Genomic DNA, 25186 nt, shown 5'->3' with positions numbered 1-25186 from the left:
CGAAGACAATTGATTTCTGTACACTGGGCCTGTTGATTGTGAGCTGGCTTCATTGAAAATAATTGTACGTGAGCCAATAGGAGAAGGTATAGAAGTCCTCTTCCCAGTGTTAGATTTGTGGCAGTCCGTTTCCACAGGGAAGTCATCACTTGCTTTTGCAGTCATGGTGATGAACATTGCATGTGTTAATGAGAACACAATCTGATCTGGCAAGCTGAAAGCTTAACCTTTGGTGAAAGTCAAGCTACACCCCTCCCCCATCCTGTATGTTGTTTGAGACAAGTAAGAATACAGGGGGGGGGGGGGGGGACCCGACTTGATTATATATTTTTCCACGCCAGAGAGAATTTCAAATAAACATTTGAGAAAGGAATTGAGTTTGGCATAATCGGCTGTACAGACCTTCTGGAGAGAACAAGGTGTCAAAATCTGAGGTTTGAGGCTCAGTAAAGGATGCCGGCATTGACTAGCAAAAACCAAATGGTAACGGCATGACACCAAACTGGTGAAAGAGGCTTGAATAATTTATTTGGAAGTGTTTCAAATAAAAGTTACATTTCCATTGGGATGATTTGGGAATTGGAAAAACCCTTGCATTTGGGGAGGCCAGGATCCTGTCTGAACTCGGAATCCTGTGTTAGTACCCAGTCTTGAAATTTGTTCCATTGAACAAGAGTGGGCAACTTTTAAAAATTCAGAGGTTGCACACCCATGACCTTCTGGACCCCTGAGAGCTGGTCTTCAACAACAGAGAAAGCTGAACCGTTCTATCCTTTATGCAGGGTCTTTTCAAGCCTGGACCAAGACATTTTGCTGCCTGAGGTGGATAACGTGGCACTACCCTCTCCCTTTTTTTTCAAGTACTGTACTAAGCTGACTGGGGGCCCAGTGGGACACTGGCAATGGAATACTGCACCATGCTCCTGCACTCCTGAGGACATCAAACTAGTTTAGGGGAGCAAGACAAACTCATGTGTGGCACACACACAACAGATAATGACTGGGAGAGCAGAGAAACAGCTAAGAAACTGTTATCTTTCCCCAGCATCCTTTACCTGAGGTAGTTGCTTCACTCAGTGTAACGGCAGGGTTGGCCCTGGGTATTCTTTATACCAGATATCATATGCCATTTCCTTGGGGGGAAAAACCTAACTATTCATGTGTAAATATTTTACCAAAAGATGGAGAAACATGGGGAAACTCTCAACTCATTTTTCAGTGTGTCTAGACCGGCCTGGTTACACACCACATTTGAAACTGTGCTTTCTAGCCACCTACTGTGTGTGTGTTGTGTGCGTATCCCACTGATGCGGATTGCTTAGTATCAATACCCAAACACTCATTCTGCTCCAGAACAGCATCTCAAAAGTTTGCTCTGGAATTTTAATCTTTAATACGTCAGTACTCAGGGTGTGAAGGATTAGACGCCACATATTTATGTCGCAGTTCTTTTCTAGACTGTAGGACGTTATAGTTATACTGTACTTCTGTTTTCGCTGAAACAGGCTAACATGGCTTTCTTTCTCTCTCAAAATTCCTAGGGCATTTTGACATTGTGCATTAGCAACCCCTACTTTCCTCTGCTACCCCAGGCCCAATGGAAAGGACCTCTTTTTTTTCCTTTTGCATCCATATGATGAATTTCTTTTACATTTAAGGTACAAGGAGTATAGCCTCCTTCCTCCACATAACTGTGATTCCTAACGCAGCCCGCTCGAAGGCGTCCCTAACTGAACGCTGTCGTGCAGCAGCGAAAGGAACGGAGCAAGGAACGGAGGGCCCCGTTAGGCCTCCGAGCGTTTCTCGAGTTGAGCACCCCGCACTGCAGCGTATTGCCTCAGGCTGCGCTTGAATCGAAATGGAAAGAGTCTTTTTTTAAAAAAATAAAAATAAATAATAATTAAAAAAAAAACCCAAGCAAATGGCAAATCCTCCTGCAGTCTCCAGAGGGCGGCACCGAGCGACGAACTTCCTTATGTGTACAAAGCAGGCTTCTTCCATTCCCCGCCTCTTGCCCGGGTGCTGTTGCTTTAAGCTGGAGCCCAGAGAAGGCGAAGGGGGAAAGGCAGAAGCTGCTGCCTTGGCGGGGCCCGGAGTTCCTTGCCCTTGCAGAAAAACAAAAACCACAAAAGGACGAGGAAGGGGGAGAAGGGGCGAGGAAGCAGGGCGCAAAGCTTCGTCTCCGCTCGGCGGCTTCGCCTTCTTTTCACCAGGGCAACCTTCACCTCTCTTTTACTAGCACTTTTTTGTGGGTCTGCTCCTGTTTCCGTCGCTGCTTCCTCCCCTCCAAATTCGGACCACAGCCCGGCACAGGAAAGAGGAGCGTTGACAGATAGAGTCGCGATCAAGCGCCAGCCACCCCTAGACTACCCCTGCGCCGCCGATCCGCGTTGACAGGCAGCGAGACCAGCAGCGGCGGCGAGGCAGCCTCCCTCTCGTCTTTCTCTGCACGCCGCCGCCGCCGCCGCCGCCTCTCCCCCCTCCGCCGACACGCATCCCGCCAGCCCTGGAGAAAAGAGAAGCCGGAGGGCAAGGGGGGGCAGAGGAAGAGCAAGCAGGCAGAAATCAGGAAGGGTCGCTGCTTCTCTGCCCAGGCATCATGTGGATCTGTTTGTAAGAGGGGTGGGGGGGCCAGATCCCCTCTCCTTCTCTCCCCCACCCCCACTCCTCCCCCCCCTCTCAACGCATACGCACAGCCGGAGGCATAACACGCGTCGACGAGGAAAGAAAAGGCAAAGGAGCCGGAGAGGCCGCGGGGAGTCATCAGAGAATTGATTGTGAAAAAAAAGAAAAGCAGAAGAAATTATTTCCTGGCAAGATGGCCGACTTGGAGGCTGTGCTCGCTGATGTGAGCTACTTGATGGCTATGGAGAAAAGTAAATCTACTCCAGCCGCCCGGGCAAGCAAAAAGATCGTGCTACCTGAACCGAGGTGAGCCGGGGGCAGGTGCCGGGCCCGTCCACGAGACACGGTTCCCTAAGGCGGGCTTGCCTGGGTCTGGATGAAAGCGGTGTGAGTGTGGGGGAAGAGCGCGTCTGTGAATCCATGCAGACGTGAGCTTTTCACGGTTGTGAAATGAACCGAGGCAACCAGTCTTGCCTCTTGCAGAGGAGGTATTGAGGTACCTAAAACCGAATCGTATCGCGGGGGTGGGGGCTCCTGAAAGCGGTATAGTTCGGCTTACGTGCTTGTTATTCTAGTGGGCAGGATGATGGACTGTCAGGGCGCCCTGGCTCTGTTTCCTGGTTCTTCCTTCAGCCCAGAGCTCTAGATACCATTCCTAGGCTTCCCAGCAGCAACCTTGTAGTCCATATCCCCAGAGAATCAAAACACCCCCCCTTCCCCCCCTCTGTTGCCTTCTCACTATGGATGTGTAACATGTAGTTATTAGCCCCCGCAGAGTCAGGCTAATACACTAGACTGTGTATGAATATACACTACATTTCTGTGGTACTGCATGTTCTGAGGAACATACAGCAGTGCCTGGGTGCCATTCTCCTGATACCCTGACCACTGCTTTGCATTTTTTTGATCATCACTGTGGAAGCAGTGGGCCCCTGTTGCTTATGCAGAAGAATCTCTTGTAAGGCTTACGTCCACAAGCGCGCAGGGCAGCTATCATGATATTCCTCCAGAACTATGCTTTTGGTAGCATGGTTGCTAGTAACACCCACACCTTTGCTTACCTTCTGTCTGCTCTGAACTCGTGGGAATTGGGGCTCCCTAAACAACACTGCAAGCCTGCTGCAAAGTCACTGAGACGCAGCTTTCCTCAAAGCGTATGTAGGGAAATGCAGTTGAAGAAAACTGTGTCTTTTAAGGCTCTTGTTTCCAGGTGGCACATGCGTACAAAGGCACTACTAGATCCTTAAGTCAAATAATGTCAGCTGGCCATCCATTTGGATCACAGAGCCACAACTTAGTTTGGCCAGCTCTTACGTCTTGCTGGCAGCAGTTATTGAAGGTTATAGGCTTGGGCCTGACAGACATCCTGTAGCTACAATGTGTAGACAAGTGCAGGCCCTCCTCAGTCGGCCCTCAATGCACTTTCATCTGGTCTCTCATTCTAGCCAATAATCTTGGGTTGTCTCAACTGAGATGTCTATTCAAACAGAATTTGCCTCCCTTCTTTCTGTTGAAGGAGAGGTGGATTGTCTCTCAGGAAGATCAAACAGGCCCCTTGCCAAAAGCAGTGGCAGCTCCCCTTGCAGAGGATGAAATGGATGCGTTATTGTGGTCATCCCTGTAGCCTTTGTGCTCTTCAAGTGGCTGATAGTTTCAGTGTGGAAGTACCCACATGGGTACTTCAGGTGACCTTCCATAGGCTTAGGGGGAAATGATATTGAAATCGGTGCAACCGAATAACTGAGTCTTTTCATTTGCTTATCATCTCAGCCAGTAGCTGCTTGGTGGTAGCGCACACACCCCGTCCATTTGGCCTGAGTCATAATCTTGAGGGCAATTTAAAATCACTGTTTTGAAGCTGCAGAGTTAAGTCCTATTTGCTGTTTCTCATTGAGGTTCTAACCACCTCTCATCTGGCTGTTGTGGTGCCTAAGCGAAGCGTCACTTGTCTTGATAGTGTCGTTTTTTTTCTTGCATGCCTGATGGCCCTCTCCTTGAGGCACACCAGCAAGGCCTTTGATTTTTGTAACCAAAAAAAAAAATCTGCTAGAGGAGGCCAGGTCAGCATTCTGATCCCACAGAAGCCAACTGGCCGCTTATGGAAAGCCCCCAAACAGGACATGAAGGCAATAGCAGCCACTAGTATTCAGAGGCGTGTTGTCTCAGACACAGGATGCTGCAGATACAGTAGCTGTCATAGCTAATAGCCACTAGTAACCTTATCCTCAATGAATTTGTCCACTTCTCATTTAAAGCTACCTAGGCTGCACCCCTCAGCATGTTTTGAGGAAGCAGATTTCACAGGGTGGCTCTGCACTATGTGAATACAGACTTCCCTTTATCTGTCCTGAATCTGCCCCCACATAGCTTCACTGGATGACCTTGAGTTTTAGCATTATGAGGAAGAGTAACCTCTCCTTGTCCACTTTCTCTACACCGTGCATAATTTTAAATATTTCTGTGCCCCTTCCACACTTTGCGATGTTTTTCACCCAGCCTAAAAAAAATCTCTGTATGTTGTAATATTTCTTTATAGGCAAGTAGCCTCAGTTCCTTTTTCATTTGCTTGCTTCTTCCCATATCATTTCCTGCTTTGCAGTATTCTAGTTTAATAGCCATTTGGAGTAGAGGAAAGGGATTATCTTGACTGCAGCTCAAAATACAGAAGGATACAGTTGTGAGCTTTGCCTTTATTGGGGAATTGGGGGGGGGGGGTCAGATGGCTAATCAGAGGAGCAACTCAATGCTCTGAAAGAAGGCTAAGGATTAAGAAGCCCCTAGAGAGGTCTTGTCTTAATCACAATAGGGAGCTTACTAAGGTGCAGAAATTTCCCATCAGAAGGAATAACAGGATAGCATGGGGGGGAGTGTGTCAAAATGAGTGTGGAACTGTGTGTGACTATGTTCCAGACATCTGCCGGAATCTGATACTGGGATTTAGGATCTTCCTCTAGTAGTTAGGCCAGGAGATGTGTCTGTCTTGCTTAAGGTATTTTGTTTTTGAAGGGCAACCACATACACTCCATTGTGGAATTTAACAGGGAATAAAAAAAAGGAAATGTCAGAAATAGGTAGGCTTACAGAGAACGTGATAAGGCAGAGGCTGACGGAATTCTTAATGCCCCCATCTGAACACATAAAATTGATAGGCCCCCAGGCATAGTCCATCTGAAATCACAAGATGGAGGAAAGTGGGTTTGGATCCTAAGCAGCATTGAGTATGTGCTTTGCAGTACAATGTGCAAATCAAAGATATGTGCATATTTTTGCATAATTTATTTTACTTGCAGCTGCCATGGGAAAGAGCAAAAAGCAATGTAGGAAGCCAGACACCCCACCCTGAGATTGCTGGAAATTCAGCCACACACCACCACAACTTGAAATGTAGTTTTTTCCCTTCTCATGAAAAATTCAGATTCCAGTGTCTGCCTAGATTGTGCTCCAATACACTGTCTTCACAGATCAGAAGGACTAGAAGCTTGCTTTGCTTTTTCCTTTCTCTTTTTATGGGAAGAGTCTCAGGATGTTGATTTAGTACCCCATGCTAATTTTTATGTTTGTCTTGTGTGAAGAGCCACAATCCTATTCGCATGCAACTGTAACACTCCTTAAAAACAGATTATCACAAACATCATTATATGGGCAAACTACTGTAAACTGAGGCAAAATAATCTAAGCACTCTGCCTTTCATGAACATTTCTTAATGAGTAATTGATTGAAAGGCTTCCTGTCTGTTTTTACCTGCGTCTTGGAAATACAATAAAATCTAATATGAAGCACACTGTTGTCATCTCAGTGGGCCTTCCATTCTGAAAGGATTATTTTATGACTTTGATTAAAATGCTAGACCATCTTCTGGAATTTTAGAATAACAAAAATAGGACAGAGATATTGCAACAGGGAACATCAGTAAAAGCTATTGAACAGGTTGCACAGGATTAAATGTATTCATGACTATAATACAGTAGCAGGGATACACTATTTTTAATGTCTTGTTACAGTTGTATCCTGCTTGTCCTTTAAACCCCGGGGTCATCAACCCCCGGTCCGCGGCCCAGTACCGGTCCCTGGTCTGAGCTGGACCGGGCCGCGGAGACAGACTTCCTGCCCCCCCGCACTCACCCACCCCCGCAAAAGCCCTACCGCCTCCCTTCCTCCCTCTGTCCTCCGAAAGCAGGAGCAGAAGCAAGGAAGGCCGTGATGCAGGTGGCCGTCGATTTTAAGGAGTGCCTCAAGGACTCGCCCCGCTTCAGGTGCGGGGGGTGGGGGGCAGGGGCTTCACCGGGAAGGGCTGTCAGGAAGCCCGGGGTGGGCGGGGCGGCCCACTCCCCTCCCTTGCCCTTTCCATTGCTGGACTTGCGGGGCGGGGGTAGGGAGAAAGGGAAACGGCCACTGCTGACCCCGCTCTTTGCCGCCTGAGCCCACTCGGGGCCGCAGCCTGGGTCTCTTCCTGGGCTTGGGAGGAGAAAAGGGAGCCCCAGGGAAGCGCCTCCCGGGGGTGAGGAAGGAGGGAGAGGGATGGATGGATGGAGTGAGCCGCGCGGGTGGGCCTTGCAACTTTGGAGAGGCTACTTTTACATGGCGGAATGGGAGGGGGGGTGGCTCTGGTCCGGGCGGGGCCAGGCTAGGCAGCCGGTGGTCATCAGCCCGCCCGTTTGATCCCGGAGCTCTTGCTGCAGCGGGGCTACTCGCGGGAGGTGTTTGGCAGCGGCGGCGGCTGTGCCCCTTTCTGCAGCCAAAGGGGACGGGACTGGCACCTGAGTCCCCCGAGCTCTTCTGCAGGGCTCGGCTGGGCAGCCACGGAGAAGAGCAGCCACGGAGAAGAGGCGGGCACAGGCGGTTAGTCCCCCCCCCGGGGGGGGCTGCTCTTCTCTCTTCTGGCGTTGGGCAAAAAACTTCCCGGGCCCGGTCGGGAGGGTCACTCGGAGGGTCCTCTTTGGAGTGGCCTCTCCCCTACTCCCCACCCCACCCAGTGGCTGCACCTCCTTGTGGCGCATGGACTCCCCCAGGGTCCCTTGGGGCAGAGGCAGGGCCCCCGCGGGGGCTTTGCACGACCCCAACCTGGGAAATATATTTCTCAAGGGAGAACGGTGTGCTTTCAGGGCAAAGAATACACAAAGAACCAACCGAAAAGAAAGAGAGGAAGAGGAAGAAAGCGGGAGGGGCCGCCTCCTCAGAGAGGGTGAGAGGAAGCATGGCGCTTCTGGCCAGCTGCCCCACCGGCCACTTGGGCGACTTGGTGCCGGAGCGCTTCATTGCCTGCCCATGGTCGCTCCTGCCAGTATGCTATGTGCAAGGCAGCACACACCGCCAAGCACTTCTCGTCGTGGTTGAGGGAGGAGGGGGAGGAGGAGGAGGAGGGGTGTTAAAGAGAGCTCTCGAGATGTTTTGGGGTGGGGTCGGCGAGCAACAGCAGCAACAGCCACCCTTGACTGGGACTCCACTTCTCCCACCGCCCTGCACCTCCCAGCTGGCAGCCCCGGGCTCCCTTCCTGAGCAGGATGGAGAGGGTTGCTCCTCAGCTAGGCAGCAAGCGGGTGGAGGTGCCGGCCCTTCCCTTCAAAAACCCAGAAGGAATCCAAGGAACCAAAACTCCACGCAATGCTTCCCTGGACTTCTTTAGGATGGCGAGCCAACTAAGGGTTAAATACACCGAGTGGGGATTCCTAGAAGGGAAGGGGAGCTTGGAAGAAGGAGACCTTTCTGTCCCCATTGGAAATGTTACCTCTCTAAAAACATGTCCCTTCCTGTCCGCCCTTTTTCTTCCTCTGGAGGAAAGTGAGGCTTGGGTGGCTGGAAAGGCTGCCTGGGACCTGCTTCTCCCTTTCTGGGATCCAGGGAGCCTCCACCTCTTCCCCCCCAACACCCCCCACCATTGCAACTGGGAGAGATGGTGAGTGTGTCCCAGCAGGGCTGCCTGGGATGGTGAGTGCGGGGGCAGGACTGGAGGAGGCTGGCAGGAGGCGAGGGGCAGGTAGGGGAGTGAGGGTCCCCCAACTCCAAATGCAGCCGAGGGGAGGGAAGCCCCCAAGACCGGGCAGGAGAGGCAGCCAGAAGGGAGCCCAACCCCTTCTGCTGCCTGAAGGGTTACATCCACCCCCTCCTTCCCCCTCTCATGCTGGCAAAAGGACTAATCCTGCACCTTCCAAGCCATGAGAATGGGGGTTTGGTCCTGACAACTTACACAGCAGGCTGTTCATAGATAGAACTGTAGCCTGATGATGGTGTGATGATTTGATGAGATGATAATTTCATAAGGACAGGATCTTTTGGGGATATGCTATGCTTTACTATTGTTCACAATAATTATTTTATCTGCATATTTTATGAAGAGCTTTGGTAATCTGCTTTAATATGAGAAGTGATTTCATTATATTTCATATGTATAATGTATTGCTTTAAATTCTACTTGATAAGCACTGGTTAAAGCAGAAACACCTCACACCCCTGTGATAAAACAGTGAAAAGTATACATAAAATATTACAAGGAAAATTTGGGAATGCACTCTCTCTCTCTCTCTCTCTCTCTCTCTCTCTCACACACACACACACACACACACACACACACACACACAATCAATCAATCAATCAATCAATCAATCAATCAATCCAGTGTTATGAAATCTCAGTGAAAGCAAAAGCAAGACAGTTCTGGAACTTCTTCCACCTTTAATGAGACCTATGAACTGTACAACTCAGTTGAACAGCAAACAGAATTTTTTTAGGTAGAGGGAAATAAAAAATAAAAAACCCCTGAAATAATATGGTTGCATTTGTGTGCACACCCTTACACTAATACTTTGTCAAAACACCTTTTGATTTTGTTGCAGCACTCAGCCTTTTGGGGTATGAGTCTATCAGTATGGCATATCCTCACTTGGCAACATTTGCCCAGTCTTCTTTGCAAAAATGCTCCAAATCTCTCAGATTGCAAGGGCGTCTCCTGTGCACAGCCCTCTCCACAGATATTCAATTGGATTCAGGTCTGGGCTCAGGCTTGGCCATTCCAAAACGTTGATCTTCTTCTGGTGAAGCCATTCCTTTGTTGATTTGGATGTCTGCCTTGGGTCGTTGTCATGCTGAAAGATGAAGTTCCTCCTCATGTTCAGCTTTCTGGCAGAAACCTGAAGGTTTTGTGCCAATATTGACTGGCATTTGGAACTGCTCATAATTCCCTCTGACTTGACTAAGGTCCCTGTCCCAGCTGAAGAAAAACAGCCCCAAAGCATGATGCGGCCACCACCATGCTTCACTGTGGGTATGGTGTTCTTTTGGTGATGCACAGTGTTGTTTTTCCGCCAAACAGATCTTTTGGAATTATGGCAGAAAAATTCAACCTTGGTTTCACCAGACCACTTTTTCCCACATGCTTTTGGGAGACTTCAGATGTGTTATTACAAAATTTAGCCGGGCTTGGATGTTTTTCTTCATAAGAAAACGCTTTCATCTTGCCACTCTACCCCATAGCCCAGACACATGAAGAGTACGGGAGATTGTTGTCACATGTATCACACAGCCAGTACTTGCCAGATATTCCTGCAGCTCCTTTAATGTTGCTGTAGGCCTCTTGGCAGCCTCCCTGACCAATTTTCTTCTAGTCTTTTCATCAATTTTGCAGGGATGTCCAGTTCTTGGTAATGTCACTGTTGTGCGATATTTTCTCCACTTGATGATGACTGTCTTCACTGTGCTCCATGGTATATCTAATCCCTTGGAAATTCCTCCAACAACCTACTGCATAACAAGTACCCCCATGCACGGATGCCCCCCCACGCCCCTCCCCACTCCCGGGCGGCGATGGCGGCAGCCCCCCCCCCCCCCGGTCCTTGGAAGAATGGTCTTTAATGAAACCGGTCCCTGGCATTAGAAAGGTTGGGGACCACTGCTTTAAACCAGTGGTTTTCAACATTTGGCCATCCAGGTGGTCTGGCCTTCAACTCCCAGAAGCCCCAGACACCTTGGCCAGTGGCAACAGATTCTGCGCATTGAAGTTTTTAAAAATCTGTAAAATGAGAGATTGAGAATCACTACCGTGAGGCAAGTGCATAAGGGCAATGTGGCCTTCCAGATGTTGCACCATTGTAATCCTGTCAGACTTTCTCAGCACACCCAGTGGTGAGGGGGGCAACACAACATCTGGAGATTCACGTGTTCCCCATCCCTGCTCTGAGGCATTTGAAGTCAGCATGTTGTCCTCACAACCACCCTCTAAAAGAGATTAAACTAAGATACTGCCATTTTTCCTGAGCTAAATCTCATGGAGATTAGTAACGAAATGAAGATTTGAATCAAAGTTCCCCACCATTGAAGTCTGTGGTTCTGGTCCCTGTTACTAAAAGCCTATATTAAAGAGCTCTATTTATGTGGGGTAGTTATTCTGGGGGGTGAGGGCAGGACTACTTAGAGCTACTGCCTCTCAAAGCCACTTTCATCTTTTAACATTTAGAGGGAGTCTTAATTTTTTATTTATTATGTGATATCCTAGTTCCTCCCAAGCAGCTCATACTGGGTCCCATTGTAGAGACTTTTTCTCTTACAAATCTGCCTAGAGGCATTTAAAGTTGCACAGTATCAGGACAGCATTTCTTAATGCCAGCAGGGAAATCAAATACATAAATACCCTAAGGTGTCAGTATAGGAGTCCAAACTTCCAAAATACAAAGGGTAGCTTTTATAGGTGATTACATAAAGCGCTATAAGTAAGTAATTAAAATTAGTATCCTTCTTTGTTCCAGTGTGTCTAAAGAATTACTCTCTCTCATAATACATGTAACTAGCTATACTATGTACATTGGCTATTTCTAATACATTTATATATTAGCTAAATTCTGACACATGGCTGTATCTCAAAAGTGACAGTGAGAAGGAACCGCCTCTCTATTGCATCTGCTTTTATCCTCACAATAACAACCCAGCGGAGTAGATCGGGCAGTGTGTGTGTACCAAGCCATGAGCACCAAGAGAACTTCATAGGTTGGTGGGGAACGGAGCCCACTTCTCCTAAGCATCGCTTTTTAATTTGTCACACAGAGCAGAATCAGAGATCAGGAAAGGGGGGGGGGAGGGGGCTCCATAATTCCTATTATGGAGCATCACTTAAGTCTCTCCCTTTGGCTTTCTTCAATAGATTGTCACACAACTGCGCTTCCTGCAAGCATCACGCTAGTTGGCCCTTTGTGTGGTGCAGTGTCTCATGTTACTCCTGCCAAAGCAACACACAGCCTAGTATCAAAGGGAAGGTGTCTCTCTGGTGCAGCTGCCAGGAAATTGTGTCACTTGCGAGTGTAGGCAGTTGGATCTGCTGCAACGTAAGCAACTGCGGCAGAGAGCAAGACTTGGGGCAACCTGTGGCTTTTGTAGCATCCACCATGTCCTCATCCTTTCTTGCAGGCTTCGTAGAGGAGTTAGAAATGTGTCAGGAATGGATCAGTGTGGCATTTATGAAAAGGCAGAATGTAGATTCAGTGGGACTGTGGATAATAAAGAGTGGAGAGAAGATACTTCAAAAGGAGTGAGGCAAGTTTTCCCTTTGCTGGTTGCTGCAGGGCGCAGGGTTTCTCTTCTTGTTAAGGGTACCAAATTATTTTCTGTGCATTCATTTCCTTTCGTTGGCACTGGGTATGAAGCTTGCCAGAGTTCCATGAAGTACTAGAATCAGACTAGCTGAGCTTTCAATCCACAAGAGCATAAAGAAAGAGAGAACACACACACACACGCACAGCTCCAGTGCCCAGGGATACATGCAAGCCACTTCCCATTTCCTCCCCAATGGCCTTTAAGGGAACAAGAGCATTGTCAACAGCTGGCTGATTATTTTTAGTTGTAACTGCCTCTCATTAAGAGTCTGTGCAAGAAGAACTCTAGGGAGCTGACTTTCTCAGTATTTCTCCCTTGCTGTCATTTAGTATCCTCTTTTACTAAGAGGGAAAGTGAGGCAGAAATTGGATTACTTGAACCACCTCTTTAAAGCCTCCAGTCTCTAGTCCATTGTCAGAAAGCCTTAGAATCACTTCTGTAGATTACAAAGCACTTACAAGCCCACCTTGATAGTTTTCTAGGCTGCTCAACCGCACAAAGACATGCTAGTCACTTGTGGCTTAAATTAACTCCCTTTTGTAAAGCTTTCATTTTATGGTTGCGTGGATTGCATTCTTATTCACCACGGATGACCAGACTACATTTACGTCTGGGCTAAATGCAGTTGTGCTGCTCTGGCACAGAGCTAATGTCTTGAAGCTAAGAGACCCACGTTCAACCTTCTGCTGAATGCATAAATCAGGTAACAATTCTGATTTGTCTACCTTACCAGGACATTGCAGGAATAACCAGATGATGAGTGTTAAGTCCTTCTTCCACAGAAGGCATTTTATGTAATAATATTACTGCTATCATTCAAATAGACCTGCCCCCTGGAGAGGGTTGTCATGGAGATGGTAGAGACGCATTATCCCAGTCCCATAACAGCAGCAGGCTCCAGAAACACAACCATCCTCCTTCCTCCCACTGTTCTTCCATATCAGTCACAGGATCTTCTCCCCATTTCCCCAAGAGTCACTAGCTTCAGGATCCAGAGCCCTGAAAAATTGGTTCCTCCATGTACCTTAGAAATGCCTCTTGCTTAATAATTCCTTGGAAGGAAATTGTTCAAAGGAGAAAAAAAAATCATGCAGGCTTCTGTTACTTACTGCAGCAAGATTCTAAGATACTGATTCTCTACCTTCCAGTTCCACCTGATCTGGTGGACAAAAGAGAAGACAAAAGAGAACCAACTCAACACATTTTGTCCCTTAGAGGCTAGATATTCTTTGCATTAAACCCCCATGGAATCTTCTATATTGCCTTTCTCTGGAAGACAGAATGAGGGTCTAGCAGTCGCACGTTTTTAACCTCAAGCTCTAACTAGTAGATTGTATCCACAAAAGTTGATCTTAATGCTTTAACAGAATATGTAAAATAGCAAAATAAGTGGAAATACTGTTCCCTTGTGCTCTGAGGATGCTGTAGTGGCTTTCTTACAGGCTTTTATTCTGCTCATTTTCCATTTGATGTTTTTTAAGATACCGTGGGAGGCAGGGGCTTGATTCGACATCAGAAACAAGGGATGCCTTTTTCCTCCTAGATAATACCACTTTGGACAAAGGGCCTGCCTGGATCATGGACTATTTTACCCAATATTCAAACTAGTAAGAAAGTATGCACATCAGGATGAAGGGCTACTTTCTTGTGCTAGTTTTCCGTGAAGGGATTTCCCGTGAGAAAACATTCAAACCAACTTTTTTTCTTCTTTTCAAACACTTGCAGCCTGCAGTAGAGGAGTCTAAGTCTTTACCAATTAGGTTTTGATTATTGTGTAAACTGGCCACAAGAACACTTTTAGATGCATCTTTCCCCATTTCTGGTAGCACAGCTCATTTTGCAAGCTATGGTGTCTAGCATAGGGAATTAGTGCTACATGTGCCACGTGCATTGCTATTTCTTGTTTCAACCAGTTCAAGGATCTGTACAGTCAACGGGTGGATTGTAGGGATCAAGAATGCTAACTCAGCATACCTGTCAAGTCATATCTTAAGCTGGGTCTTCCAAAATTGGCATGTGCTTCTCACTGGCATGTCCTTCTCTTATCTAGAGAAATGCACCAGTATTGCAAATGTAAGCACACTTAGTTGGAGATAATCCTATTTACATCTGTAGTGCTTCCTTTCAGGTAAACTGTGAAGAGCAAGTCATTAGAAATAATTCTGTGGATTTTTCAAATAAAATCTATTAGGTCTAAAGAAGGAGAATACTAAGGGACGTTCCCTGATATTTTTGTGAGTAGGGTATATCCTTGTGAATGGTCCTCAGGAAATTCCATTGCCTGCTGTAGAGTGAGATGGGAATGAAAGTTCATCTATAGACGTATCTTGTGTCCTGTTCAATGAGTTAATATTCGCAAGAAAAATCAGGTTTTCACCCATTTCAGGGGAAAAGGGGGACGGTTTGCTCCAAAACAGTCTCTCAATCATTTGTAATTCATTAACCTAGCATGACTGTGTCTAGTGGCCAGACAGTATAGTGTATTCCAAGCTGCCAGCTGGAAATCTTGCCAATTCATCTTTGAAACTAGTCAGTGTACTTTTGGACCTTGAAATGCTAGATTTGTTCTCAGCAAAAAGGTACTGTATTCCCAGTTTCTTCCCATTTTGTATGTCCTTCTTGGTCATAAAAAGAAAAAAGAAAAGAAAAGAAAAATAGCTGGAAAGGCAAACAAACATGATATTTTAATAAAATGGATTGGACTCAGAATATAACCCTCGTAGCCCATGCTATAGACCTGCTGAAATCCCCACTCAATTCTGCACACCCTTTAAAGGTACAGGACAGCTGCACTCATTTGCCTTAGATCGCTCTAACTTAGTGCCTTTGAGTTCTGCTGATCTCAAAGATGAGAGATCCCCCCTCCCCACTCAGTGTATCTTACTTTCCATGATGACAAGGTATGTGGAGTTGGGGAAAGCTGCTTCATAGGCACAAGTTCTGGAGGAATAGCCGCGTTTGTCTGCTGCAACAAAAATGACAAAGCGAGCGCTGAAGTCTAAAATAGCTAGTCTTTGGAGGTACTGCAAGGTTCTCTCTTTTGTCATTCAGAAAAAGTGTCTGGAAAGAATATGCCATGCGAAAGATATGCTTCCCAATTAACTCTTCTGTACCTTCTCCTGGCAGCATCCGCAGCGTTATGCAGAAATACCTGGAAGACCGGGGTGAGGTGACCTTTGAAAAGATATTTTCTCAGAAGATTGGTGAGTACGAGCCTTTGCCCAGGTCAGGACTTCAAAAGTACATGCTTGCACTTAATTCAGCCTGGAGAGAAGGACGAGATGATGGTAGGGTTGGTGGAACAGGATATTGCACAGCTTCTTATAGAAGCTCAGTCTGTCATTTCGTCCCTCTTCAGCTTCTGATGTGCAAATAGCTTCTGTCAGAATTCGGATATTTTTAAAAACCAATTTGTTACAGTAGATTATTATTATTATTAGTTTTTAAAAGTGCTGTAGTTTTTATTAGAAAGGTAATAATTACATTGCATGTTTTTTCTTTACTTTCTTGGTGGAAACTTATAAGTGAAAGGAGAATGGCATGAAGCATTTAAAAAGTGCTCTTGAGAAGCAATTTTAAAGAGTAACTAGAAAGCATTCTTCGTCCAAATGCCAGATGCAAGGGAGGGGTATCAGGAGGCAGGTATCTAGTTGTCTTGTGTGCTCCCAGAGGCATCTGGTGGGGCCACTGTGAGATACAGGACGCTGGACTAGATGGGCCCTTGGCCTGATCCAGCAGGGCTCTTCTTATGTTCGTTACACTTATGACATTAACTTGGCTCTTACTCATTATGGTGCTTTTGCAGTGTGTCTTCTTTATGTCCTAAATGTAAAAACAAGAAAAGGAAGTTGTTTCTTCCAAACTTCCTCTAGTTGTACAAGAGAGAAGGTGCCATAGGTGGGGTTTCTTTTTATCCTGCATTAGGGGAATTCTCACCTACTGTTCTTACCAGTTACTGAAAACCTGGTGACTGTCCTCATTCAGAACGTAGGTTAGTGAGTCTCGTATGGAAACCAGAAGGAAGCCAGTGCTCCTGTACATTCATAAAGTGTGTAGGAAAGGTCTTCTGAAAGGCATTGCTTGTCACTGCTTTGGCATTGTTCTGCTAGGACATGGGTAAGGAACACACAGAGTCCCAGTGTTGCCCCCAGCACCCTCTACCCTGCAAAAATAATAATAATGCAGAAAAGGTCTTTTTCAACATGGGAGGGTTAATTTTGCCATGACCTGAGGGCTCCACAACATTCCTGACCATCCACAATCCAAAACTTTTTTAAAAAAATTGGGTTACTGGGGGTGCAGAGCCCCTTCTTCAGGTTAAAAAGTCCAATTTTTGTAGGGAAAAAAGGGTTGCAAAAGTGGATATGACTGCCCAAGGTACAAGAATGGGCATACGTGGCTCCTGGGTTTTTCGATGTTGCCCACCCTTGGGTGTGCAATGATAAACTCTGAGTCAGCCAAATTGTTTTGGTCTAAAATAAGCAGAAAATGTCCTGTGCCCCTTTTGAGTTTGGTTAATTTATGGATCATGCTGGTGTTGTAAAGCCCTAAGGGAGATGAGCAGAGAGGTTATGCAAGTGGATTTGCTGAAAGAGGGAATTCTTTGAGGTCAGTGAAGAAATTCTGCTGCTTCTTGTGCAGTTGGTGATGATTCTTTTTCCCCTACCGAGTGGTGAACTGGGTGGTGCTTGCTTCACTTGAAGGATATTGGAAGAGAAAAGGATTGAAAAGAATCCAGTTTAAGGCAAGGCTAGGAAACATGGGCCCCAACAGATTGTCCGTGGGGAGTCTCACTAGTGCTAGGCAGCATATCCAGTGATGAAGGATGAGGGGAATTGTGATCCAATACTATTAGGAGAAAGGGGACGTGGTGGCGCTGTGGACTAAACCGCAGAAGCCTGTGCTGCAGGGTCAGAAGACCAAGCAGTCGTAAGATCGAATCCACGTGACGGAGTGAGGGCCCGTTGCTTGTCCCAGCTCCCGCCAACCTAGCGGTTCGAAAGCATGCAAATGCGAGTAGATAAATAGGTACCATCTCGGTGGGAAGGTAAACAGCGTTCCGTGTCTAAATCACACTGGCCATGTGACCACGGAAAGATTGTCTTCGGACAAATGCTGGCTCTATGGCTTGAAGAGCGGGATGAGCGCCACCCCTTAGAGTCGGACACGACTGGACAAAAATTGTCAAGGGGAACCTTTACCTTTACCTTTTACTATCAGGAGAGCCACATGTTTCCCAGTTCTGGCATGAGGCATACAAAAGGATTTTGTTAGTGTCTGCTCCCAGACTGCAGAAATCAATCCCCTTGGAGGCAAGGCTGGCCCCCTCCTCCTTGTCCTTCCACCTATTGGTAATTCTTTTTTAGGGTGACATTTTGTTTTTAGGGAGACTTTCAACTGATTTGGACCAGTAGTGTCATTATGGGATGCTGGATATACCTTTGTTCCCTGTTGAATTAATAGATGTGTGTTTTTAAGTGTTTTGAAATCGCAGTTCTTAATTCTTTGTCTTTAACACGAAATTTAATTGTGCTTAGTGTGTTGTTTTATTTCATTGTGAGCTGCCTTAAGTCCTTTCACAGGGAGAAGAAAGCATAAGAGTTACATTAAATTTGTAATGTTCTCCCTCTAGGTTGGCATGAAGAAGTAGTGAGTTTCCAGTTGTTGATAAATGATTTTTGGCTGTTTCTTGGCTTTTACTAGGATGGCTGTGGCTAGTGGAACTGGAGTTCAACACAATATTGGGGACTTCATATTGCCCAAGGCCTGCTTTGGTGATTATTGGACCACTGGACCCTCAGTGGGTTTTTGTGAACTTAAGAATAATATAGCAAGTAGGATGGCATGGGAAACAGGTTTACTTATCACAGTAATCAGTAAAAAAAATCTGTGCAAGATTGAATTCTGCCTCCCCGCCCCCCACTCCATGCATCTCTTTAAAATAAATTAGCCTTTTAGAAACTAGGAAAGCTAGTTTGTTTCCTGGCAGGGCTGCTACTCTATTAACAGCTGTATGAAGAAATTAAACAAAAATCAGCAGGAGAATATGTTTTGGCTTCTCAGTAAATAGAGGGCTGGCAGAAATTTTACCTGACAGTTCCTGCATACCAGTTAGGAGTAAGTAGCTGGAGATGTGTTGTGGTTGCTGGGACCATCTGGAGAAAAGATGATGAAAATACAGATTAAGGAGGTTCACTTAAAAAATGGCTCAGGTAGCGTGGCTAGATGCCAAAAATGATTGTGCAGAATTTCGGGAGGCATAACTTGTCACGCAGAGCTACGCTTGCTGAAATTTCTTCTTTCATGTGGCTACTTAAAAAGACAGGAGATCTGTCCCCTTTTTTGTGTGTGGTCCCCCCTTGCCTAAGGACTTCTTGGGTGGCACTGGACTGTTGTCCCTACTATGCCAGGCCTCTCTGTTTGTAAGGGAAGTTTCCCCCTTTCAGTTAGTACACCCCGCCCCAACAGGAAACACTCTTGCTTCCTCCCACACCCACGGCCACTTGTGGTTTCCGCATGATAAGTCTCAGTTAAAGCAACCCCCCCCCCCGTCCCGCCCCTGCAGGCTCTCCCATTGCTCCTTACTCTCCTGTTGCTTTCCCAGCAGTTGCTTGGGTTTGCCTTTCTCCTCCTGTCACCTGGGGATGATGGTGCATGCCTGCCCTGGGGGAAGGGCTTAGAAGCAGGAGCTGTTTAGCCACAAGCTGAGGTGGCTGTTGATCAGCGTGTTCCTCTGCAGAGGAGGAAAGGAAGGCGGAAGTGTGTGCATGGGTGTTTTGAGAAATTAGTAACTGTTCCTCAGGTGTGGGGATAAGTCTTCTTAACTGTACCTTTTCAGCTGCTCATTTGGTAACACCGGTGTGGATGTGTCTACATGGACTGCATTATTACCAGAGATCTGCTTCTCACAAGAATACATGTAGGCAAAGATGTGCACATTCATACGCATCATGGGAGCCATGGAAGACTTTCTCACTATCACTGGCAAGTGGGTTTCTGCCATGTATTTACACAAAAGTCCTTTGGGTTAGGACAGACCTGGGCGAAGTCCAGCCCGAGGGCCACATACGGCCCGCGAGCAGCTTCTGTCCGGCCCGCCGGTCGTCGCTCCAGCCCAGTGTTCAAGCACTTGTTCAAGCCCAAGACAGACTGGATTTCTCTCACTGAACAAGCTGAACATCAAAACCATTTATAGCTTTTTGTCTAAAGTTGATCAGTTGCTTATCTTTTATTTTTAAGTAAAGTTGGTTCAGCCCCTGAACACAGTTCAGTTTTTTCATGTGGCCCCCTATAGAAATTAATTGCCCACCCCTGGGTTAGGATAACGATTCTAGCATGTGGAAGTTATGGCAGGCTTTGACAGAGGCACAGCAAGCGTGAGCAAGTCGTTTTCCTCTCTCTCTTATATTTATATATGTCTTCATCAATATATTTCATCTTAAATTACATCATGGGCCCCGTCTCTTTCCAAAAATATAATGATTCTTGTGTTGGAGTATAACCTTTACGTTTAGCAAATCCTAAGAGTCTCTAAAGCAGCCTATGAAACTGTTTCATAAAGCTGTTTGCACACAGAAAAGAATTAAAATATTTACCAGAAATCTCAAATCCTGTTCTTGCTTGCTTGGTTTCATTTGTCGCTCTAAAACTAATTAGATATTTATGTGTGGTCGTTTTGAATGGATAGAGGTTCTTGACTCTTAATGGCGATGCATTGGGCAGAAATCAACACTTTAGCACACTAATGGGTCCTCGTAAAAACAATTTAAAATTTTTCCTCTTAAGCTGCTGTTAAAGGCACAAAGCCATTACCAGTAAAAACAAAATGCAGCAAAGGCCACCACCCCAGGAAAAAAAACAAGAGTATTTTGTGGAAGATACATCCATCACTAGCTGTAGGCTGAAACCTCCATATTTGGTGGCAGTGCATCTTTGAGTATGTACCCATTCTTGCACAGACACACACATGTGGACAAGACGTTGCCATCAAGTTATGTTTTGGGATTGCCTAGTTACAAGCCAGAGATGCTGGCTGTATCATTTAGAAAATGTTAGACAGAGCAGCTTGAAGCTTCTTCTAGCCTGTCTCTTCTGTGGCAGTACCTTTCCTTTGCTGCAACTACATGGTGTCCTATTTGCTCGGTATTTTTCTGTACGTGGGATGTCCAGGTTATGACTCAGGGTGCTTCCAGATGAAGGTTTTACTATACGTCTTTTCACAGAATTTTACAAGGCAGTCCTCTCGTTTTTAATCCTCCCATGTTTTCCCTAGCATTTCTTTTGTCTTTCTGCCCTTCAAAAAACAAAAACAAAAACAGCTAAAGGGAAAAATATGGGAAAGCGGCTTGGCTGTCAGTTCTGATGATGAGCTTCTCGAGAGTGGAGCCTCTGGCAGGCCACAGTAGAAACAGCAGGCCAGAGGAGAAGAGCACGCAATTTTACGCAGAAAAGAGAAACTTCTTGTTGATAAGATACTGGCGGCAGCACCTTGAGTGGTTTGTTCAGCATGCTTCAACACAATCCTTTTCATCAGACAGGTTGCCCTGTCCCAGTTTGACGGGCACAAAGGGTGAGATCTAGGGCCATGACATGACCTCCTGAAGGTTTTAACTGGAACCTGGCTGACTGTATAAGGTGGTAAGCAACTGATGGCAACTGTGTGTATTTCTCAGGGTTCCTACTGTTCCGAGACTTCTGCCTGAATCAGATGGAGGAGGCCAAACCGTTGGTGGAATTCTATGAAGAGGTGAGGCTTTGACGGTGGGAGAAGGTCCCTATTCCTCCGGTGTGTTCAAACAAGGGTTGCCTTCTTTGGGTCTGACACACCAAGGTTTGAATTTCCTTTTTGACACGAGAGAGAGGTCATTTGCCCCAACTAGCCCTGGCATGCTAAAGGAGAGGACTTTAGAGAGTTCTTTCCAAAGATGAAGAAGTGTCTTTAGGGAGGAGTGAAACCAAACATTAGGTTGTGCCCAGTGGCTGCATCTGTCCATGGAAGAGATTCTGCTGGTGGAGTAGATCTCTTCTCCCCTGTGCCTTCCTGCAGCCATAGAGGCCTCCTTCAGAGAGTCAGGTGGAGGGCATGGTTTTTACTGTTGTGCCGAAAGCAAAAACTGCCTCATCAGATTACAGTGAAATAGTCTCCACGAGGTTTCCATCTTACTTTTTAATATTTCTGGCAGCCATGTCTCTGCCGGCCCTTCCTCTCCCTCCCTGGCAGCATAATTTGAAACTTGTCATTACAGCGGGTGAGAAAAGGGTCAGGTGGCACAATCGGGGGAAACTGGGTGTGAGAACCATGCTTGTTTCATCACCCAGTTCATCTAGGAATGTAAAGATACAGGAAGAATCTCTAGGTTATGACCTAGAAACCCTATTTAGGACAGCGTGTAGTACTTTAAAAAAAATCTTACGGGATGTGTGTGAAAGGTATGAGAGAAGCATTTGAAGATGACAAAATATTCTATTTAAAGGGGCAAAATCAGGTGTTTTATATTATGTTTTTAAAACTGTATAATATTCTATGTATATAGTACATGGAATTTTTTCTACAGTATTTGAATTGAAATTTTACAATATAGATCTAAAGAGAAATCTTTGTTGTGACTTTTTGGTGTGATATTAAGATCATTTGTGTGCAGGGTGGATAAAAACCAACGCTTTTAAAAATCAAATTAATTTAAATCAGAAAAATTGATTTAAAAAAAATTTAAATGGAAAAAATGTTTTTTTAAAAAATTTAAATTGTAATTTAAATCAAAATCAAATCCACCCTGTTTCCGTGTCTTCTAATTCTGGTTCCTGACCCTTTTGACTTCATTTAATGTCACCTTTGTTGACACTGCTACCCTGCTTTAATGTATGCCCTCTACTCAAAGGAAGATACAATAATAAAATAAATGAAAAAGACCTTGCTCCAAACGTTGCCTTCCAGTAATTTGGATGCAGAAGAGGACAGGTGTAGGATTTGAGGAAGTTCTTTCTCCTTCTCTCCCCCCCCCCCCCACAATTCCCCTTTACTGGTGGGCCTCATATAATCTGTCTCGGGGGAAAAGCACATTTGTGGCGCTTGCATCTGTGATGTGACTTAGCCTGTTCTCTCCAGATCAAAAAGTATGAGAAGTTGGATTCTGAAGAGGAACGAGCTATTAAGAGCCGCCAGATCTTTGACACATACATCATGAAAGAGCTGTTGTCCTGCTCTCACGTGAGTGCCCTGCATGCCTCTTCTCACAAGAGAGAGTAAAGAAAAGTCCCTTCACAATTGGCATGAAATCCACTTCTGATCACCTTGAATGAGATCTTAGAAATGTAATGCTACATGGACTGTGTGGGAGGAGCTTACCAACCAGCATGATGCGTGCATCCTTTTCACCACCAAAGTACTTTTTAGCAATTGCTAAGAGGCACAGGCAGCCCCCATAGAACAACCCACCCCAGCTTTCATTACTTCTTTTTGGCCTACCAGTGACAGGCAGCGGCTCCTTTCCTGCCAATGGCTGGTCTTTTTGTGATTTGTGGGTCATTACTTAGGGCAGCCCATCCTGAAATGTGTCTTTGCTGCTGCTTTCACCTTTCTTTAGAACAGCAGTGTACAAATCATAGCCTTTTAGTTGTTGTTGGACTACAACTCCCATCCCCCTCCCTTCTCAGTGACTGTACTTGCCAGAGACGATAGGACTTGCAGTTCGAAAACATTTCTACCCTTGCTTTAAAGCCATATAGTTCTGCTGCAAAAGCACACAGTATCTGAAGCTTCATGTCTTGCTATTATTCCTCCTTCCAGGCATGACACTGTGTGTGTTGTGGCATTGCTCACTGCTTGTGTGTGTCCTGCAGTTTCCTCACATTCTCACTTGTTGGCTGTGGGTTCAGGGAAATGCAGATTGGAGTGATGCAGCATCTTGTCCTATGTGCATATATTCTGCATATTCTCTTGCACAGCTTTGAACTGTGATGTTTAGCCAGTACGGCCACTGACTATGATATGATGTCTTGCGCTGGGACATCTGGTTCATTTTCGTGCTCAGATCAAACAGGAAAGAAGGAAAGACGAAGAGAACTATAGAGAGAAGGGGCTGCTGGCAAGGGACAGCAACAGGAGACAACCCAGGAGTATGTTTGGTGAGACGGTCCCTTCCATCCTGGGAACTGCTGGAAGATAGGCTGTGTATTCAGAAGGTTCCAGCTGCAGTCTCTTGTAACTCAAATTCAAAGGGTGACATAGTAATTGAAGGAACAGATCGTTTTCTGCCTTGTCCCCGGAGAGTAGCTGCCAACCAGAGTAGGCAGCATAGGGCTAGAAAGAGAAATAATCTGAACCATGTAGATGCTTCGAAAGCAACAACAGATCCTTGAAGCCTCAGAGCAATGGGTTTGGTGGGAATTACACATGGACAATATGTATCTGGCAAGAGAGCAGGAGATTGGATTTCTTGTAGTTTGTGGAGTTAGGAAGAAGTAGTAGACACTAGAGGCCTCAGAGGCAGGTTGTAGTAATACAATATAATAAAGCTTGTGCCACATGTTTTTGTCTTTTTTTTGTTTTGTTTCTTTGAATTTTGCCTGATAGGCTTGCACAGACTTAACACAGCTACCTCCTCCAAAACTAAGTCTAACTCAGACTCTGCCTTCTAGTCCTTTCTGTTCTCATGATACCTTGTTTCCTGTATGGATAGTTTGGCTCTTGCTCTCCTTAGCCAAAGTGTTATACCAGCAGAGTTGGAACTGAGGTTACCCGTGATGTACCTACCTGCTGCTTGGCCCTGACTCTTCTGCCCAATGGAAAGCTGGCAGCAGTCCTCGTCGTCGTTTAGTTGTTTAATCGTGTCCGACTGTTTGTGACCCCGTGGACCAGAGCACGCCAGGCCCTCCTGTCTTCCACTGCTTCCCGTAGTTGTGTCAAATTCATGTTGGTTGCTTCGATGACACTGTCCAACCATCTCATCTGTCATCCCCTTCTCCTCTTGCCGTCACACTTTCCTAACATCAAGATCTTTTCCAAGGAGTCTTCTCTTCTCATAAGATGGCCAAAGTACTGGAGCCTCAGCTTCAGGATCTGTCCTTCCATTGAGCACTCAGGGTTGATTTCCTTTAGAATGGATAGGTTTGTTCTCCTTGCAGTCCAGGGGACTCTCAAGAGCCTCCTCCAGGACCACAAATCAAAAGCCTCAATTCTTCAGCGGTCTGGTTTCTTTCTAGGCAGCAGTCCTACTCCAAGCTTATCTGTTTTTCTCTCTTCCATACAGCCCTTCTCCAAGACAGCAACGGAGTATGTGCAGAGCCGCCTCAGCAAAAAGCAGGTGCCACCTGATCTCTTCCAGGTAATTCCCTCTTGGCAGGCTAAAAGGAGTCTACCAAGTTTGAAACCTCATTTGTTACAGATGGGAACACAGGCATATTTAGAACCAATATCTACGTAAGACAAAGATCTGAGCAAAGTTGTTTGTGTGCAGACTGAACCATGGCCTGGTGCAGCTGATATTTCTCAGTCTGTACCAGTGACCTGGAGTAAGAGGCCAGGGATTTCAACTACAGTCGTGCCCCGCTTAACGATTACCCCGTATAACAACGAATCCGCTTCACAACGATGTTTTTGCGATCGCAATTGTGATCGCAAAACCATGTTTTAATGGTTTTTTTTCACTTTGCGATGATCAGTTCCCTGCTTCGGGAACCAATTCTTCGCATTACGACGATCAAAACAGCTGATTGTCGGGTTTTCAAAATGGTCACCGGCTGCTCAAAATGGCTCCCCGCTGTTTTTAGGAGGCATTTTTCGCAAGACAGGCACCCGAAAATGGCAGCCGTATGGAGGATCTTCGCTGGACAATTAGGTATTTCGACCATTGGAATGCATTAACCGGTTTTTAATGCGTTTCAATGGGTTTTTAAATTTCATTTGACTATGTTTTCGCTCTACAGCGATTTCGCTGGCATGAATTAACATCGTCAAGCAAGGCACCACTGTACTGTACTTTGAAC

The 25186-nt window shown here is 46.0% G+C and overlaps 1 protein-coding gene across 1 annotated transcript in view; it reads left to right on the top strand.

The window, feature by feature from the left end:
• The first annotated feature begins 1990 nt into the window (after window positions 1-1990).
• GRK2 (G protein-coupled receptor kinase 2) overlaps window positions 1991-25186 on the top strand; it is a 45850-nt gene continuing 22654 nt past the window's right edge. Inside the window, exons 1-5 of the mRNA XM_020805992.3 lie at window positions 1991-2931; window positions 15329-15405; window positions 20875-20948; window positions 22308-22409; window positions 24451-24525. Coding sequence (XP_020661651.1) covers window positions 2819-2931; window positions 15329-15405; window positions 20875-20948; window positions 22308-22409; window positions 24451-24525 — 441 coding nt within the window. The 5' untranslated portion in view covers window positions 1991-2818. The remainder of the gene's footprint in view (window positions 2932-15328; window positions 15406-20874; window positions 20949-22307; window positions 22410-24450; window positions 24526-25186) is intronic.

The sequence above is a fragment of the Pogona vitticeps genome, chromosome 1 (genome assembly GCF_051106095.1).
Source record: "Pogona vitticeps strain Pit_001003342236 chromosome 1, PviZW2.1, whole genome shotgun sequence".
Taxonomy (NCBI): domain Eukaryota; kingdom Metazoa; phylum Chordata; class Lepidosauria; order Squamata; family Agamidae; genus Pogona; species Pogona vitticeps.
This window is presented reverse-complemented; position numbering and strand designations above follow the sequence as displayed.